This window comes from Archocentrus centrarchus, chromosome 11 (assembly GCF_007364275.1).
Source record: "Archocentrus centrarchus isolate MPI-CPG fArcCen1 chromosome 11, fArcCen1, whole genome shotgun sequence".
Taxonomy (NCBI): Eukaryota; Metazoa; Chordata; class Actinopteri; order Cichliformes; family Cichlidae; genus Archocentrus; species Archocentrus centrarchus.
Genome location: NC_044356.1, coordinates 34,822,664 through 34,839,413, shown reverse-complemented (window position 1 = coordinate 34,839,413; position 16,750 = coordinate 34,822,664). Strand labels below are relative to the sequence as shown.

Genomic DNA, 16,750 nt, shown 5'->3' with positions numbered 1-16,750 from the left:
TCCAAACTTTTGAGTGGTACTGTATGTGACAGACTTGAAAGGGTCTGGAGGAACCGTGGAGAATGTTATACTGCCTATAACATCATATTGTGACTGGTTTAGTGATGAGACAATGATGGTCCAGGAAGTTGTATCCATGGAGGGATACACAGATCTCTACGGGCTAGGCAATGGCACGCTGACTGCTATTAAGTATTGGGACGAAATCTTTAAACCCACTGCAGACCCTACATTGCTGCAGTGGGTCCTGGGATTCTGCTGGTACACGACAATGTCCGGACTCATGTGGAGAGAGTGTGCCTGGAGGATGAAGGAATTGACACCACTCACTAGCCCCCATGGTCGTCTAACCTAAATCCAATATAACACATTATGTTTTAGTCCATCCAACACTGCCAGGTTGCACCTCAGACTGTTCAGATGTTCAGTGATGCCCTGGTCCAGATCTGGAAAGAGATCCCCCAGGACGCCATCTGTTGATCCATCAAGAGCATGCCCCCAGTGTTGTTAGGCATTCATACAAGCATGGGAAGGCCATACAAACTACTGAGTGTCATTTTGAGTTGCTGCAATGAAATTTCAGCAAAATGGAATAACCTGCTGCATCATTTTTTCACTTAGATTTTCTGGATATCTCTGAATTCTGCCCTCTGTAGGTTGATCATTTTCATAAATGATGTAGCAACTTTTTGTTCCTATCACATTACCCAGTCCTTATCAGTATAGATATCCAGCATTATGTTTTCCCATTGAGATCTGGTGTGATTTTAAAGTGTTCCTTTAATTTTTTTGAGTAGTGGATAACTAACATTTCAAAACAACAGTGTCAGGCAGGACTGGACAGGACCAGTATCATCAGTGCAACTCCAATATTTGTCCTCCAGATGCAAAAAAAAAAAAATAAAAAAAAAACCCTAAAAAACAAAATTGACAATGCACTTTAGTTGTATGGAAATTGGATTTTAGGCCAATTTTGCAGGAATTTTGTTGTGCACAATTCTCCACCCTCTCAGGACCTTTGAAGTACTGTGAAGAACTTTGAAGTTGCAGTTCAGTCTATTAGCCTATTGTGCTATGAACAGCTGATGGGCATGATTTGTCACAGATCTTCAATATCTTAATATCACATCACACTTAATATCACACCACAACTCACAAGAATAACTGACACGTACCAACATTCAGTTGATAAAATTTCTTATTTAATTCATATCACCATCCCTGCCCCACCCCCCCCACCCCAATAAAGAAAATTTCATTTAATGCTTTTAATATACTTAGTCAGTTTTATAGCTTCTGTACAGGATTTCTGTTTTCATGAAATTCACACCTAGGGCAGCAACATCATTTTGTTTGTTACTGGAACCAAGAACAAGCATAAATGGACTTTCAAGAGGACTTGGCAGAGGTGGTCAAAACACAGCTCATGGGGCATGTACAGAGCAGCATAATTGGGATAAACTATGTACAATACAAACCATTCATAGAAATTAAGGTCTAATATATAGAATTCAATACATTACATTTGCTATAAGTGACAATGAGCAAGTCCCATCCCCAACAAGCTACTGATCAGTCAGTCAGTTAATCAGAAATTTTCTAAGTTCAGAACATGGCCAATCAGGTAACCAACTCAGAAGCTGGTTAGGTTGTTATCAGAAAAAGTGTAACATAGTTTGACCATGTTACACTGTTTGAGATTGTTAAAAGATTTTCCTCACCTGACTGGGAGGAAGATGCCTGCTTGGTCCCAGCTCACCCTTTAGGCAACTTCACATTTCTAAAAGCATCGCACTCATATGTGAATTTTTATTGTCATCCTCAGCTACCTTTTGTAAACAATATCTGATGGTTATTGTTCATTCTTTTTAAATGAGGGGCTAATTTTGTTTACCATTATTCAGGATAATATGCAGAGTGAAAGTGGCACCAGAGGGGCAAACAGTCAATATCCTGTCAAGAGAGTTAATACACTGTATATTGAAGTATGCTAAAGGAAAACAAGATTATTAACATTCAGCTGGACTAGGGTGTGATGCAAAAATAACAAGAAACTAGAAAGGAGTTGAGTAGTGACTAGTCTGTACTATTACTAGCATGAGATGACCAAAAGGCCCTTGCTTTTTATATGATTCATCTTGGACAAACCATAATTCAGGGATAAAATTCTAACTGATAAAGTTTTTGAGGTCATTTTTAAGCATCTTACAGTTTAATGTAGCACATTTTATAACAATTAAAAGTTGCTCTTTGCTCTTTCAGCTAAATTCAGACCATTAAATAAGGGAATCATTTAGGGATGGCTAACTCTGGCATGGACATGTTAAGGGACATAAGGGCTAACATACACATTTCTCTGAGCTGGGTAGAAGTCCCAGTCTGTGCTCCACTTGTCCACTATGTTGTTTGTGAGTGTATGGAACTGTCAGCCGGAGGGGAAGTAGGGTGTGTCACTGTGGTAGTTGTAGTCTGGGCACACTTTCTGCACCAGTTTGTAGTCGGTGCTGTAGAAGGAAATGAAGATGCAGATGACTTTGAATGGTTTGGAGCAAAGCCAGGAGACATGGCTCTGGGTCTGCTCCTGGTAGCATGTCTTGGATGGATCAAAGTTGCAGAGTGTATTCTTGGCACCCTTCTCCACCTTCTCATACTCTATACGGCAGTTGAAGGACTTTGAGTCCTTGGCATCAATGACGGACTGCTGTGCTGCCACATCAAACTCAACTATCTTGGTTGGAGGCACCAAGCTAACAGACACATTGCCCTGACCTGTAGAGTTGTGGCGAAAGTAGACACTGAAGGTGCCATTGCCATGATCCACAATCTTACCAGTGATCAGTAGGTTAAGTTTGACCGTCTTAATGTTGGAATGAAAGTCCCCCCAGCCAAACATCTTCTTAAACTTTCCTGTCTTGACCATAGGCCGCCGTTTAGCCCGTGGTCGTGAGTCCTGCAGGTCCGTGGAATTCCTCAGCCAGTCCCAGAGGTCTTGCTCTGAATAGGGCTCTGGAGTGTCATAGCGAAGATCCAAGGCTGTGCTGTTCTCCTTGCCTTGTAGAGTCTGTGACAGCAGCCTACTGATGGACATTTCCTTACTGTTTTCTGTCCATATATGCTTAAGCGTGGATTTTGGATGTCCTGATTTGACAATGTCTGACTTTGAAGTGTGGGCACTTGCAACCTGGGGAAAAGAGTAAAACACAACTATTAGCTAATGTAAAACACAAATCTGTTAGTCGATTTATAATGTGTTTAAACCAATATTCATATTCAGTTAACTTAAGGCTACTTGAGGACCAACAGTCTCAAGATACCTACAAAATGAGTAAATTGCAAATGAGAAAATTCCCTGTTGTCACCAGATACATATCTACACCAGTTAGCCACAACATTAAAACCATTTACAAGTGAAGTGAATATGAAAATTCAATTCAATTCAGTTTTATTTATATAGCGCCAAATCACAGCAAACAGTCTCCTCAAGGTGCTTGAGGCAACTGTTCTGTATCTCAGTGTTCTCAATGTTCTGTATTGACAACTTGGGCCTTGGCATTAATGTGCATGTTACACATACCACTTGCCTAAATGTTGTTGCAGGCCAAGAAGGTTTTGTAAGTGATATGGAACTATCTGATGGCCTCTCTCAGACAGACACTGCACCTGGCACAATAACTGTTCAGGCACAGGATGAAGAAGATGTCAGAGTCCAAGGTGTTGTTCTAGTCCAGGGATCAGGCCAGTACAGTCCTCATCCACAGAGGCTACACCCTTCATAGCTCAAAATACAAAGGATCTTCTCCCATTGCCAGACACCACAGGACACCCCCAGTGGTCCAAGTGTCTAATCCCTGATGTGTCCGAGTGCTTTGGCAGCACTCAGGGAACCTACAAAATATTTGTCAGGATGTTTTAATGTTGTGGCTGATCAATCTTTATGCTACCTTCTGGAGTGACACAGTGTTTACTACATGGAAGCATTTTATGCATTATGGTCCTGGGTCAGTATGCCCAGCATTTTGAGTTTTGTGGACTTTCAAGCTTTATTTTGCAAATGTTCTATTGATTCTTGGTTTGCTTAGTGTTTGTATTGTGTTTTGTATATGTTCTTTAGTATATTTAATCTTGTTATCAGTTGCTTGGTTAGTTTCTCTCTCAGTGTTCCACACTTCTCTTTCTGGTCTCCCATGTTATGTTATTCACGTATCTGCCTCTCCCCTGTTTAGTCGTGTCAAGTTTGTCTTGTCTTTCCATTCAGTTATGTCTCTTCCTGTTTTGGTTGATAGGTTAATTCCCTTTTGCATTTCCATTCAGTATCAATCTTGTTTCTGTGATTTGTCCTGTTGTGTCTCCTGCATAAAGTCAGTCCCTTTTCCGTACTGTTTATTGTCTGTCTCTATGTCAAGTTCATATATCTTAGTATTGGTTTCAGTGTTAGTCTTATTTTGATAGTTTCTTGTCTTGTGTGTTTTGTCCTACATTTGGATCCTCTGTCCTCCTATGCTCCACACAGTCAGCTACCACTGACCATGACATTATGTTTAGTCAGTCAGTACTAGAGTTGTCAGGACCATTCCTTGATGGACCAATGAATTGTCATGGACTCTTACTGTACGTTCTCCTTATCACTGTTTATATTTATTTGACTTCTAGTTTGTTTAATGTAATTGTTACCTTTGTGGATTTCATTTGTATTCATCACCTGTTACAGTTGTTGTTTGTACTCTATAGTTTAGTCTTTAAGTATCCTTAGTTTTATAGTTCTCCACCTCTTTCATGTTCTCTGTATTGTGCAGTCTCTATATGTGATGTTCACCTGTTTAGTTATTTTCTGTTTTATTTTGGTAACCTGTGTCTCTTTTGTTCTGTGTTCAGGTTTACTTCCCCAGTCTCGTTCCCAAAGTAGTTCCAGCTGTGTTCCCACTGTGACTCCCACCTGTTTGCCCCTCGACTCAAAGCAGCCTGTTTCCCCATAGATCGTTACCTATTCCTACTGCTCCCTAGCACCCATTGTCTCCCTAGCACTGTCCTATTTTATTCCCGGACCTTGTTATGTCATCCAAACATGCCTTAGGATGACTAATTCTCCTGCAATAAAAGGTTGTTTTTAGTTGATGCCTGCTTGTCCTCAAGTCTGCATTTGGGGTCCTCATTCACCATGTAACCTGACATGAATATTGGACCACTTTTCTTGTCACAAACTACTCTAATTAACTTAGTGATGTAGACTGGTGACCTGCCCAGCCTCTTGCCCTATGACAGCTCTGCTGTAAACCTGAATCGAATAAGCAAAAGAAAATGTTTGTGTGTTATCCATGTGTCCATTTTTCTCGTCTATTTCCCCTCACCCCCTAACCAGTCATGGCAGATGGATGTCCCTTCCTGAGCCTGGTTCAAAGATGTGTTCAATAATTTGCATTGAAACTGCCACATGTTTTAAAGTACAGTGTCAGGTAAAGAATCCTGTGGAATTTCAGTTCAAGACCCCTAAAAAGACTCAGGCCAACCCTGCCTATACACAAACCTTAGTTTTGTATTGGGTGAAGTGTTGCATTATGACATATAACATATCTGTATTATCTATATCTTACTGACATTTACATGCAAGTATGCTGGCTTTTACTGTATTCTGGGAAGTTAGAGATAATAGTTGCTTCAATTTCAAATAATGGCAGTAGAAAGCTGCAAATTGGGAATTACAGTGCTACAATCTGAGAAAAAGAGAGAATACAGCAATCAAAGAAAACATATTGCTCACATTTCTCCTTCTGTCATATAGAAGGAACATCTGCTACATCACTAAAATATATTCTTAAATCATCACAGTACAAAATAAATTACATTGTGAAATTGAGGTGCAAATTCTAACTTTAGTCAAGCAAGCCACCCCAGGAAGGTTTGGGATGAAATGCTAGTCTACCAATTTCACATCCTTTGGGGACCCAGTTCCCAGTTATGTATTAATCTTTCTGAATTTGGCAATCACCTGACTGTGGTTCTTACAACACCATTAAGGTGACATTTATGGTAAATATATACCAACAAATATAACATAGTTTACCATGATATGTGATGCAGACATTTTTGGGCCCTTGATGGTAAACCATATTTAATTTAGTGATCCCCTCCATTTTTCTAATGACTTGAGGTTAACATTTATATATTTTATTAATGATTCTTGAGAAATATTTGGTAGGCTGTGATGGATAAAAATGACAATGTTCCATTTTTCCAATACTAAGAGAAAATTCATGCAAAAATATTAAACTGTTTAAAACTACTGCTTTAATGGACTGGTTCTTTTAAAGCGCTTTTCTACTCCGCTTGTGTGCTCAAAGCACTTTAAGCACTTTGAGTGCTTAAAGCACTGTTCTACTTCAACCTACTTCTGTACACAAGTGCTCTAATGAACAAAGTGGTAAGTTTGTTAGTGACACTTATTCTGTCATGGAAAGAAACTTTTTTTCCATCCATCCATTTTCCTGACTACTTATCTAATTCAGGGCATGAGGGAGCTGGAGCTTGTCTCAGCTGTCAAAGGGCAACAGTTTCAGAAGTTGATTTAGTAATAAGCAGCATCTTGCTATTCAGTAAAGTTATGGCTGTGCCATAATGTTTGCTATCAATTTCCATCTGATAAAGACACAAAACCCACAGAGAACACAAAAACCCTGGATGCAAGCACCAGGGACCACGACACCAGCAAGTCCACCTTTGAATAGCTCAAAAACAAGAAAATAAAGGATTTGGAGTAGATTTAAATCCAACTGAGATTATTTGGGATGACCTTAAACATGCTGTTAATGCTTGGAAAATCCTCCAATGTGGCTGAAAACAATTCTGCAAAGACGAGAAATTTCTCATTAACAATTATTTGAAATGCAGTTCTTGCTACCAAGGGTGGCACAACCAGTTATTAAGTTTAAGTTAAGTTTCCCCCAAAAGATTGGTTAATCACAGTTAATTCGAGATGTAAAATGAGCTGAGGATGAAGGCTGCGGCCCAACTCAAGGTTGCCACTCAACCGAGAACATGACTCCCCTCCCTGGCTCACTGGCAATTACCTTTTCACATAGGGCCAGGCAGGTTTGGATAAACCTGCATTTTGTATTTATTTGGGTTGTCTTTCTAATGTAAAATTTGTTTGATGATCTGAAACTTGTGTGACAAATATGCAAAAAATAAACAAATAAAATAAATTAAGAAAGGGGCAAATACTTTTTCACAACACTGAACTTTATTGTAAATGTGAATGCATTTTAGCTGTATGGAAATGAATGTTTTATTCATGTTAATATTTTGTTCTTCTAAATACTTCTACTATACTTATAGTGGTACTGTAATAGTATCAGTACTCATTTAAATGGATTGACACACTGAAGACCAGCTTTAGTACATACACTTTTTGAGGCCTTTGATTTTTTTTTTGCCTTTTTATTCAGACATGCATGAAAGGACCTAATTCGTAATATTTACACAATAGTGTAAATTAATAGCAGTAATTTAATGGTCGTGTGTTATAACAAGAACTTGAAAAGTCAACAAAAAACAAATCATCATAATCATTTTAATTTTTGGAAATAATCCTGTGGTTATGATTTTTTTTCTCTCTTCCCCACAAAAAAACATTCACATTTTAAAACACGAAGAGATCTTCCCTATGAACAGTATTTGCTTTGTAAAATTTGGTATTGGCATATGAACAAATACTCTCACTTAGCAAACATGAACATGTCTCTGGCTGTATTTGACTGCAAACCAATGCAATCTACCATCAAAGTAGACAGTAAATGGTTACAGGTGCAAGGCAGTGGTTTTATTTGAAAAAAATATTTGAGAATATAAACTGGATTTTGAATTTTGTATAAACTAACAAAAGCTTTTTTTTTTTCCTTTTTTTTCCCTCTCTGCCTCTTGACAGATGAGAACACTAGTAATTGTGATTACCATATGGCTAAAATATGGTGATATCTGCAGCCTCAAAATGCATATAAGATGAAAATTAGATTATAACAACAAATTGGACAATAGCAAAGCTTATAATAAAAAGTCACCCTCAAAACAGTAGCTTTGAAAGGCAATGCATTACTTCCAGATCTAAGTTAGTAAATACCATCCTATAAACTATATAAGACATATGGGATGGAATGGACTGTCACTGATACAGAGCTTTACTAGTCTTTCTGACCACTTGGAGTGCTTTAGGCTACAAGCTACATTTAGCCATCCAGGCATACAGTGCCTTATTAAATATATTTTATCTGTCTAACATTAATGGTCAGTTTAAAATAACCCAACATGAATGTCTTTCGATGGAGTACAACCCTCATAGATACGGAGAGAACATGCAAACTCCACACAGAGAGGACCCAGAATACGAGATTTGAACAAGAAGACTTGCTATGAAGTGACAGTGCTAACCACTGCACTGCACCACTGCAACACAAGCTAACAGAAGTTAGCAGCCTACTCAGTGGAGCTGAAGAGTCTCAGGAGATCTATCTTTAGCTTCATGGGTTAAACTCAGAGAGCGCTTAGCTGAGTGTGGCAGACAATCTCAGCAATCATTTTCTATCCAAACAATTGATGTGGCCTCATACCAAAGACTATCGCAGCATAACAAAGGGTAAGGATTACATTGGAATGGATTTATGATAATGTGGGTTATCAAAACTATAGAATCCAGAGAGGTCTTTTTCACAGTGCATTTAATAGAATTTATTAAAAAGGAACATAAAAACAGAATAGAAGGTGCATCACCACAGTGGACTCTTTTCGCTTCCTGGGAACTACCATCACCCAGGACCTCAAGTGGGAGCCCACCATCACCTCTGTCGTCAAAAAGGCCCAGCAGAGGATGTACTTCCTGCGGCAGTTGAAGAAATTCAACTTGCCAGCAAGGACCATGGTGCAGTTCTATACTGCCATCATTGAGTCCATCCTCACCTCCTCCATCACTGTGTGGTACGCTGGAGCCACCACTAGGGACAAACAGAGACTACAGCGCGTTGTGCACTCTGCTGAGAAGGTGATTGGCTGTAACCTCCCATCTCTCCAGGACCTGTACACCTCCAGGACACTGGGGCGTGCAGGTCGGATCACAGCCGACCACTCTCACCCTGGGCACAGACTTTTTGACCCTCTCCCCTCAGGCAGGAGGCTACGGTCCATACGGACCAGAACCTCCCGCCATAAGAACAGTTTCTTCCCCTCTGCTGTTGGACTCATGAACAATTACCCTAAGACTGTTACCACCACCCTCCACAAACGCTGATGACCCTATGTCTATGCACCTGTCTGATTGCACTGATGTACATATTAGTGGAATATAGTCTACATTCTTTTATCTTTTAATTAGTCTCTGCACTGTATATTTTGTAATTTTGTAATATTGTGCTATAGTTATAGCTCTAATATCTCTGTATATTTGCAATTTGTATACTTGTATATTGTCTTATAGTTTTTATACTTATTTGTTTTTTTCTGTAAGCACGAAGTACCGCAGCAATTTCCTAATGCTGTGAACCTGTTCACCCATATGGCAATAAAACCTTCTGATTCTGATTCTGATGAGATGCTTTGAGGAGACTTCACTTTTTCTTCCCTTTTAATCCTCATAGGATTCAATACTTGTACATATAGTTGTCAGTTGTAGAAAATGTCATAAAATTATTATATGAGCCAGCAATACAACATTATTTCACTTCATCTTAAGCAGCAGTGGATCATGATTTGAGACCTAATAAAAACCCCAAAAGTGAACTGTAAAAATAAAATATTCAAAATGAATGTTGTTGAAAATTGTTAAAAATGCATTGGTAGTACAACATCATAATGAGCCAACCCTGGTAGAAAAGAGCAGTATAAGTGAACTAGATGATGCCCAGTCACCTTCGATGACAGATGTATCTCAGCTGAGGATGAAGGCCGTGGCCAAACTCAAGGTTTCCACCCAACCGAGAACATCACTCCCCTCCCTGGCTCACTGACAAAGTCCCATCAGGGGAGATGCTTGCAGAATCCCCACTGCCAGTATCACTGAAACCATCCATCCATCCATGCCACCACCACAGTAATCCTAGAAGCACTTGGGTATAAGATCAAGGGTGCATGTAGAGGAAGTGCCTCATGGAGAAGAAGGCTGGAAGCCAAAATCAGTGATGCCCAGAAGGATATTAATTGATGTGTAGAAGGGTGCCATGAGCGACAGGTCCTGGATGAAAAAAATTTATAAGATGTCCATAACTGAGGCTCTAGAAACTGCTCACAGCTCTGGCGACTAGGATGAAGAGATATATGGCAGAAGCAGAGGCCAAAAGAATAAATGGCCCATTCTAAGGACAGAACAACTCTGATCATAAAGGATCCCCACAAGGATGTGACACCATCAAACTGCTATTGTGACAACCGAGCTGGGTAGGCACATGAGTCAATACATGAGCATAGCTCAGAAGGGCATTAGAAATAACACCAGAGAGCCAAAACAGCAGTTCCTGGTTGATAGAGAATTACATAGGACTCTAAGACTAGGCAGACCAACCTGAACACCCTGGACTGACTAAAAGAAAGTTGTTTCACACATGGATAACAGTGCATGCATAACATTCACCAGGAACTCACTGGGAATGTGAGAGAGAACATTCCAAGGCAACTGCACAAGTTACCATAAAATGTGGAATATTCCAAGTTCATGCACTGTCCCCGCTGCTGTTCTGCATAGGTCTCAACACCCTAAACCATCTCATCACTAAGCATGGATACGGATATGGACTCAGAAATAGTGACCATCAGTCACCTCCTGTACATGGAGGCCAAACATGATGAATGGACTGGTTTTTATATAGCAATATACAGACTATACATCTAGTTATCTGTTCTGGATTTTTCATTAGCTGTTTTACCCACTCAAGAAAAAACAAAGTCAGTGATGTTTAGCGCTTTTCCTTAAGTTGATTTTTATATTTTATTTGTGTTCTGACACTATGATTTGTTTGCAAAAGGGCTATAAAGTTTATCATTGTTGTAAAGTAGCAGACAAGGACAGTGTCAGCTGTGGAAGAGGACCTGTGAATGAGGGACAGGATGAGGCAAGTAGGAGGAGGAGGAGGAGGAGGAGGAAGAGATGGATGCAGAGGGACAAGAAAAGGAGGAGGAGAAGCAGGAGAATAGAGCAAGAACCACTGAAGTGCCAGGTACAGGTGCAGTGTTTGTTGACATAGTGTTGGCATTATGTCTTTCTTTAGGATTATATTAACCAACCATGGCTTTTTGACATCTGAAAACAATCTAAGAAATTATTAATTTCCCTTCAAACATATTTAATTCTTTCTCCCGTAAATTTTATCCAGATGAGTCTTCTGCACTCTCACTCGCCTGATAATACTGATTTTAATTATTTTCTTCATGTCCATAAATGTGCACAATATTTAAATTATTATTTTATTATTATATATTTCAATTATAAAATGAATCTTTTTTTATGTTTTCAGCTGTTAAAAAGTACAGAATAGTTTTTGACTAAATTGATCTGGTCTAAAGAGTTTAAAATGCAATTTGCTGCTGCTAATGATGATCCAACTGCAGAAACAATAAGCATATCCACGTCTGCAGTTATGCTGGTGGTTTTCTAAATTAGGCGTCTGTTTTCTGTCCACTGCTAGTGCATTATTGCTAATCTTTATTATCACTGATGTTTCTTTTAGCAGCACAAGAGGCTGAAGAAAATGCAGGGCCCAGCACAGGGGGAACTGAGCCAGGGAAGAAACTAGATGAGGATGAGGGTTTTGATTTTTATGCAAGCCCAAGCCCCAAAGATTTTGATCTAAACAGCCTCCCAGAAAGGGGATGTGTTTTTAGCAAACCAAAGATGATATTAAAAGAAAGTGGCTTACATACTGTGAGAAAGAAAACTCACTGTACTGCACAGTGTGTTTGGCATTTGTTAAAGGTAGAATGAAAACATGGAAGCATGTACATCAAAGAATTGAAGAACATGAAAGAAACCAAGTACATCAAGATAGTGCAGAAGCATATTTTATGAAGGCCAAACCAAGCAGACATAGCAAGTCTACTAGGAGGAAAACAAATGTCACTTCATCGTGAACAGGTCAGAAAAAAACGTCAAGTCATGGGATGTATCATAGATGTGATAAAGGTCATTGGAAAGTGTGGTCTTAGCTACAGGGGCACTAAATTTGAGGCTGCATACACTTGGGAAAACAGGGCTCTTGATCATGGAAACTTCTTGGAAAAGATTCTGCTGTTAAGCAAATTTGATGTTTCTCTTCAAGAACATGTTAGTGAGTGTATAAAGAAAAGCAAAAGCCTAAATGAAACTGGGGCTAAAGGGAGAGGATCCATTGTTACACTGCTCCCTAACACATCTGTCAACAAATTAATTAACATCATTAGCCACTTGATCAAAGAAAACATTTCAAGGGATGCAGGAATGTTTTCTGTGCAGGTAGATACCACACAGGATGTTACCTCCACAGACCAGTGTGCTGTTATCCTCAGGTAGGTGACTGACACGGTCCATGAGAAGCTCATCAGTGTTGCTTCATGTGAGTCATCAACAAGAGAGTATTTTGTTCAACTTCTTAGCATGCAAGGTCAGCAGAAGGGGTTCTCCACTCTGCTGTCATCAGAGTCTCCTAATCAAGTGCACATTTGGTGCCATGCACATTTGCTCAATCTCGTTCTGGGAGACACCACTGGTGTTGTAATAGAAAGTGCTTCCTTTTTCTCCATTGTGAATGACATTGCCATATTTATCAAGGACTCCTACAAGCGTATGAACATGTGGGAAAACGTGAGTGATGACAGGCGTCACAGACTGCTGTCCTCCATTGGTGAGACAAGGTGGTGGGTCAAGGACTAAGCCCTGAGCAAGCCAGACGATGCCTTGTTTGTTGATTTGATCATAACATTGGAAAGGATAGTGGAAGATTTGTCAATGAAAGCACATGTCAGAGCAAAAGCTAAGGGCTATATTGAGTCCCTACTAAAACACAAGACTGTTCTTACAGCATAGGTATTCTTGGGGATCTTTGAGATCACTTCACCCCTCTCCAGATATCTCCAAACAAGCAATATGGACCTAATCACCGCTCATCAGCTTGTAATGGGGGCCTTAGACCGCCTGAAAACATGCACCAGGGACATGGATGGTGTCACTCAAGCACCAAATGTATTTGCTGAGTGGGCAAACAAGAAGCTGAAGGAGAGCAGATTGAAAGAGGTGGTTCAGGTGGCTCTACCTGAAAAAAGATCAGAAAGCAGAAAACCATGCCAGGTGAAGTAGCAGAGGAACAGTACAGGGGAAACGTGCACAATATTATTTTGGACACGGTCAGTGAGAGCATTCAGACTCGCTTTTCAGCAAATGAAGCCCTTTATGATGATTTTGCATGCCTTGATCCAGGAAACTTTGGTGCAATAAGAGATGGGGGGTTCCATCTGAAACACTCCAACAGCTCAGTAAGGGCCTCCTTAGGTTTGATGACAGAGCCACACCTGGAAGGCTGAGCTCTGTAGTCTTGCCAGCCACTGGGAGAGACTCAAGTTGCCCCATTTGGAGTCATACACAGTTGTGAGTGTAGAAGAGACAGAAAATGTGGAAGAACTAGAGCCAACAAACACCAGTTGTGTCTCCTGTAAAAACTGTGCAGTTTGTGTTTATCACATACTCTCAAATACAACCTGCTGACTGATGCCTCTCATGTCATTGGACTAGCCTATAAGTTCCTGCTAACGCTTTCTTTTGGTCAAGTAGCCTGTGAGAGGACTTTCTCTACACTCAAGTTTGTGAAAGACAGACTGAGCACCACACTGACACAGGGTCATCTTGAGGCATTTATGCTAATGTTGACAGAGAAAGAGACCCTCATGACTTTAGACAATGATGCTGTCATAGAGTCGCAGAGACCAGTGTACTGCTCAAGGGCTTGTTAATGATGTAACTTATGACGGTTTCCTTCTGTTGGGGGGTTTCCTAACATAATAGGTCTGTATAGCTTTGGAGGTTTTTGGTTCCCAAATATTTGCTTGGTTTTTTTTATAAGCTGCTTGTTTGATAAAGTTTTTAATACTGCAAATAAAGTTCTATTGTTTATATGTATATATATATATATATATATATATATATATATATATATATATATATATATATATATATATATATATATATATATATATATATATATAGTAGTTTTTAAGTGCAAGCGGTCAGATTGGGATTAAACATCATGCTTTCTTTGACATGGATTTGTTAATGTTTTGAAAGATTAATATATATATATATATATATATATATATATAATAGCCATTTATTGTGCAGATTGTGGCTATTTATCTATCCTCATTGTTTGTCTTGTTCAGTGGATGTGCTGAAAGCGTTTATCTGTGCAGTTCTCAGGCTAAAGCGTCATCCAGCATGTATCTGGCTAAGAGTTTAGTTGGATCCTGGAGCTGCCAGCTGTAATGCGTTCACCTGAGGGAATGGTGCATCTGGTAAACATGGCCAGCACTGCAGCAAGCAAAGGCTTCTCAGATAGCTGGTTTCCAGCCAGATAGCCAGTTGGTTGCCCTCAGGCTAAGAAGAATGCTGCACAATGCAGGCAGCTTATACTGTCTGTACTATTCATTCCACACAAGTTCTTTCCTAAAGTCTGTCTGCATGCTGCAACACAGACATTTTGCAACTATTTTCAGAAGTTTCATTGATATCACATTTAAGAATTAATTTAAAGAAAAAAGCTAAAGATTTCATAAAAATAAAAACATGGTTTCATGGTTCTTTAACATCATTTAGCAAATCTTACTTCTGGACACCTGAGAATATGCAAACCAACTGCTATCTTATTTTTGGGTCAAGGATTGGTGATGGTACGTGGTAAATGCAGTGGTTCATAGCACTTTTCTACTCTACTTGAGCATTCCAAGGGCTTTATACATGTCTTCATTCACCCATTCGCACACAGATTTATACAAGCACTTTTTGCTACATGTAAGTGCTTTCTATCTAAAATTTGCATACACATTCACATTCCAATGAATGTATCAGTAGCAACACGGGGTTCAGTATCTTGCCCAAGGACACTTTGGCATGCAGACTGGAGCAGCCAGCAGGTGATCAAAGCAAAAACCTTCTGATTAGTAGATGGGCTGCTCTACCTCCTCAGCCAAAGTAACCCCAATGTGATGGAACTTGTGAAACTGATTTGAAGAACTGCTACACTCACTTCAGCCTATGTCATATGTATTATTACACAGAATATAACAGGTATGGGTGTCACTTTGACATCAGCTTTAGTTTTGTAAACATGGTCACTTAGCAAACATAAGCAAATAATTAGAAGTTGTCGCTGAGTTTTTAATTTTTTTTTTTAAGTCCTGCATGTTCTGGTCCTATGGTACCTTAATGCTATCATATCATTCCAAGAGAGAACTTTGCTCTCAGACTAGGGACTTAATTGTGGTTCTTAGAGTTTCCAAAAGTAGAATGAGAGGCAGGGCCTTCAGCTACCAGGCCCGTTTCCAGCTCCCAGTTTGGATTTGGGAGATATGACAATGCTTACATTTACAGCTGGATCCAGTGATTCTGAACCATCCCTTAGTTGTGCTGCTGCAGATGCTAGTGGACCTCCCATGATGCACTGAGTATTCTTTCTGCATTCACCTGTTTTCACTACCTACCTCTATTGCACGTGATTGACTTTTGTTTTATCACTAGTTAACCTTACACATTGTCACCCTCTTAAAATAATGGCCTAAGTCATTTTTTTTTCAGGTTTTTCAGAAAAGACAAAAAAACTGAACCAAATATTGAAAATATGATGATTTACACAAAAAAAACTTTAAAAAAATGACTTAGACCATTATGTTAGGAGGGTGATGATATGCAGTTTGTCATTCATCCATCTATTCTCTTCTGCTTATCCTGTTCAGGCTGGAACCTATCCCAGCTGTCATAGGGCAGAAAGCAGGGTACACCCTGGACAGGTCTCCAGCCTGTTTCAGGGCTAACACAGAGAGACACACTCACATCTTTGGGCAATTTAGAAATACCAATTAACCTATCCCCCATAACTTCATGTGTTTGGAAACTGGAGTAAACCCACGCAAACACGGGGAGAACATGCAAACTCCACACAGAAAGGCCCGGGCCAAGGTGGATTTGAACCCGGTCCTTCTAGTTGTGAGGCAACAGTGCTAACCACCATGCCAACCACTGTGCCGTCACGCTCCCCCAGTTTGTGATTCACTAGGTGATATACATCTGAATGAATAGAAATATTAAAAATAGTGTGTTTTGGTGTTGACTAAATTATGGAACTGAACATTCGGTGTCAGGCTGGGGTGATACAGGGATAGGTAAAGTGACAAAATGACCAAATGAGTTAATGCAAATAAAAAAGAAAAAATTGTCACCACAAAAAGAGGTCTAGCAATAATGAATTGAAAAATTGTACAAGTGTACCTGAATGACTTTAACCCAGCATCACAACCACTTTTCACACGTGTCAAACTGCATGTAACTAATACAGAAATAAACATTCCTGACAGACTTCAATTCAGATGAAACAGTGTTGTCTGTGTCCAGAACAGAATGTTGAAACCAATGACAACATAAACCAAGCACAAGAACCTGTCTTCAAGAACGTACTCCTCCTTGTTTAATGAAGAAAAATGCATAACAAAGAGGAGTGGTGGAATGATGGCGTTATAGCTTCTGATTTACTTTATGCTGCCC

General features: G+C 39.6%; 1 protein-coding gene across 1 annotated transcript in view; it reads right to left on the bottom strand.

Moving 5' to 3' along the window:
* Positions 1 to 1,271: 1,271 nt before the first annotated feature.
* Positions 1,272 to 16,750, bottom strand: part of nxph1 (neurexophilin 1) — a 72,581-nt gene continuing 57,102 nt past the window's right edge. The window contains exon 2 of the mRNA XM_030741907.1: positions 1,272 to 3,181. Within this exon, the coding sequence (XP_030597767.1) occupies positions 2,426 to 3,181 (756 nt within the window). The 3' untranslated portion in view covers positions 1,272 to 2,425. The remainder of the gene's footprint in view (positions 3,182 to 16,750) is intronic.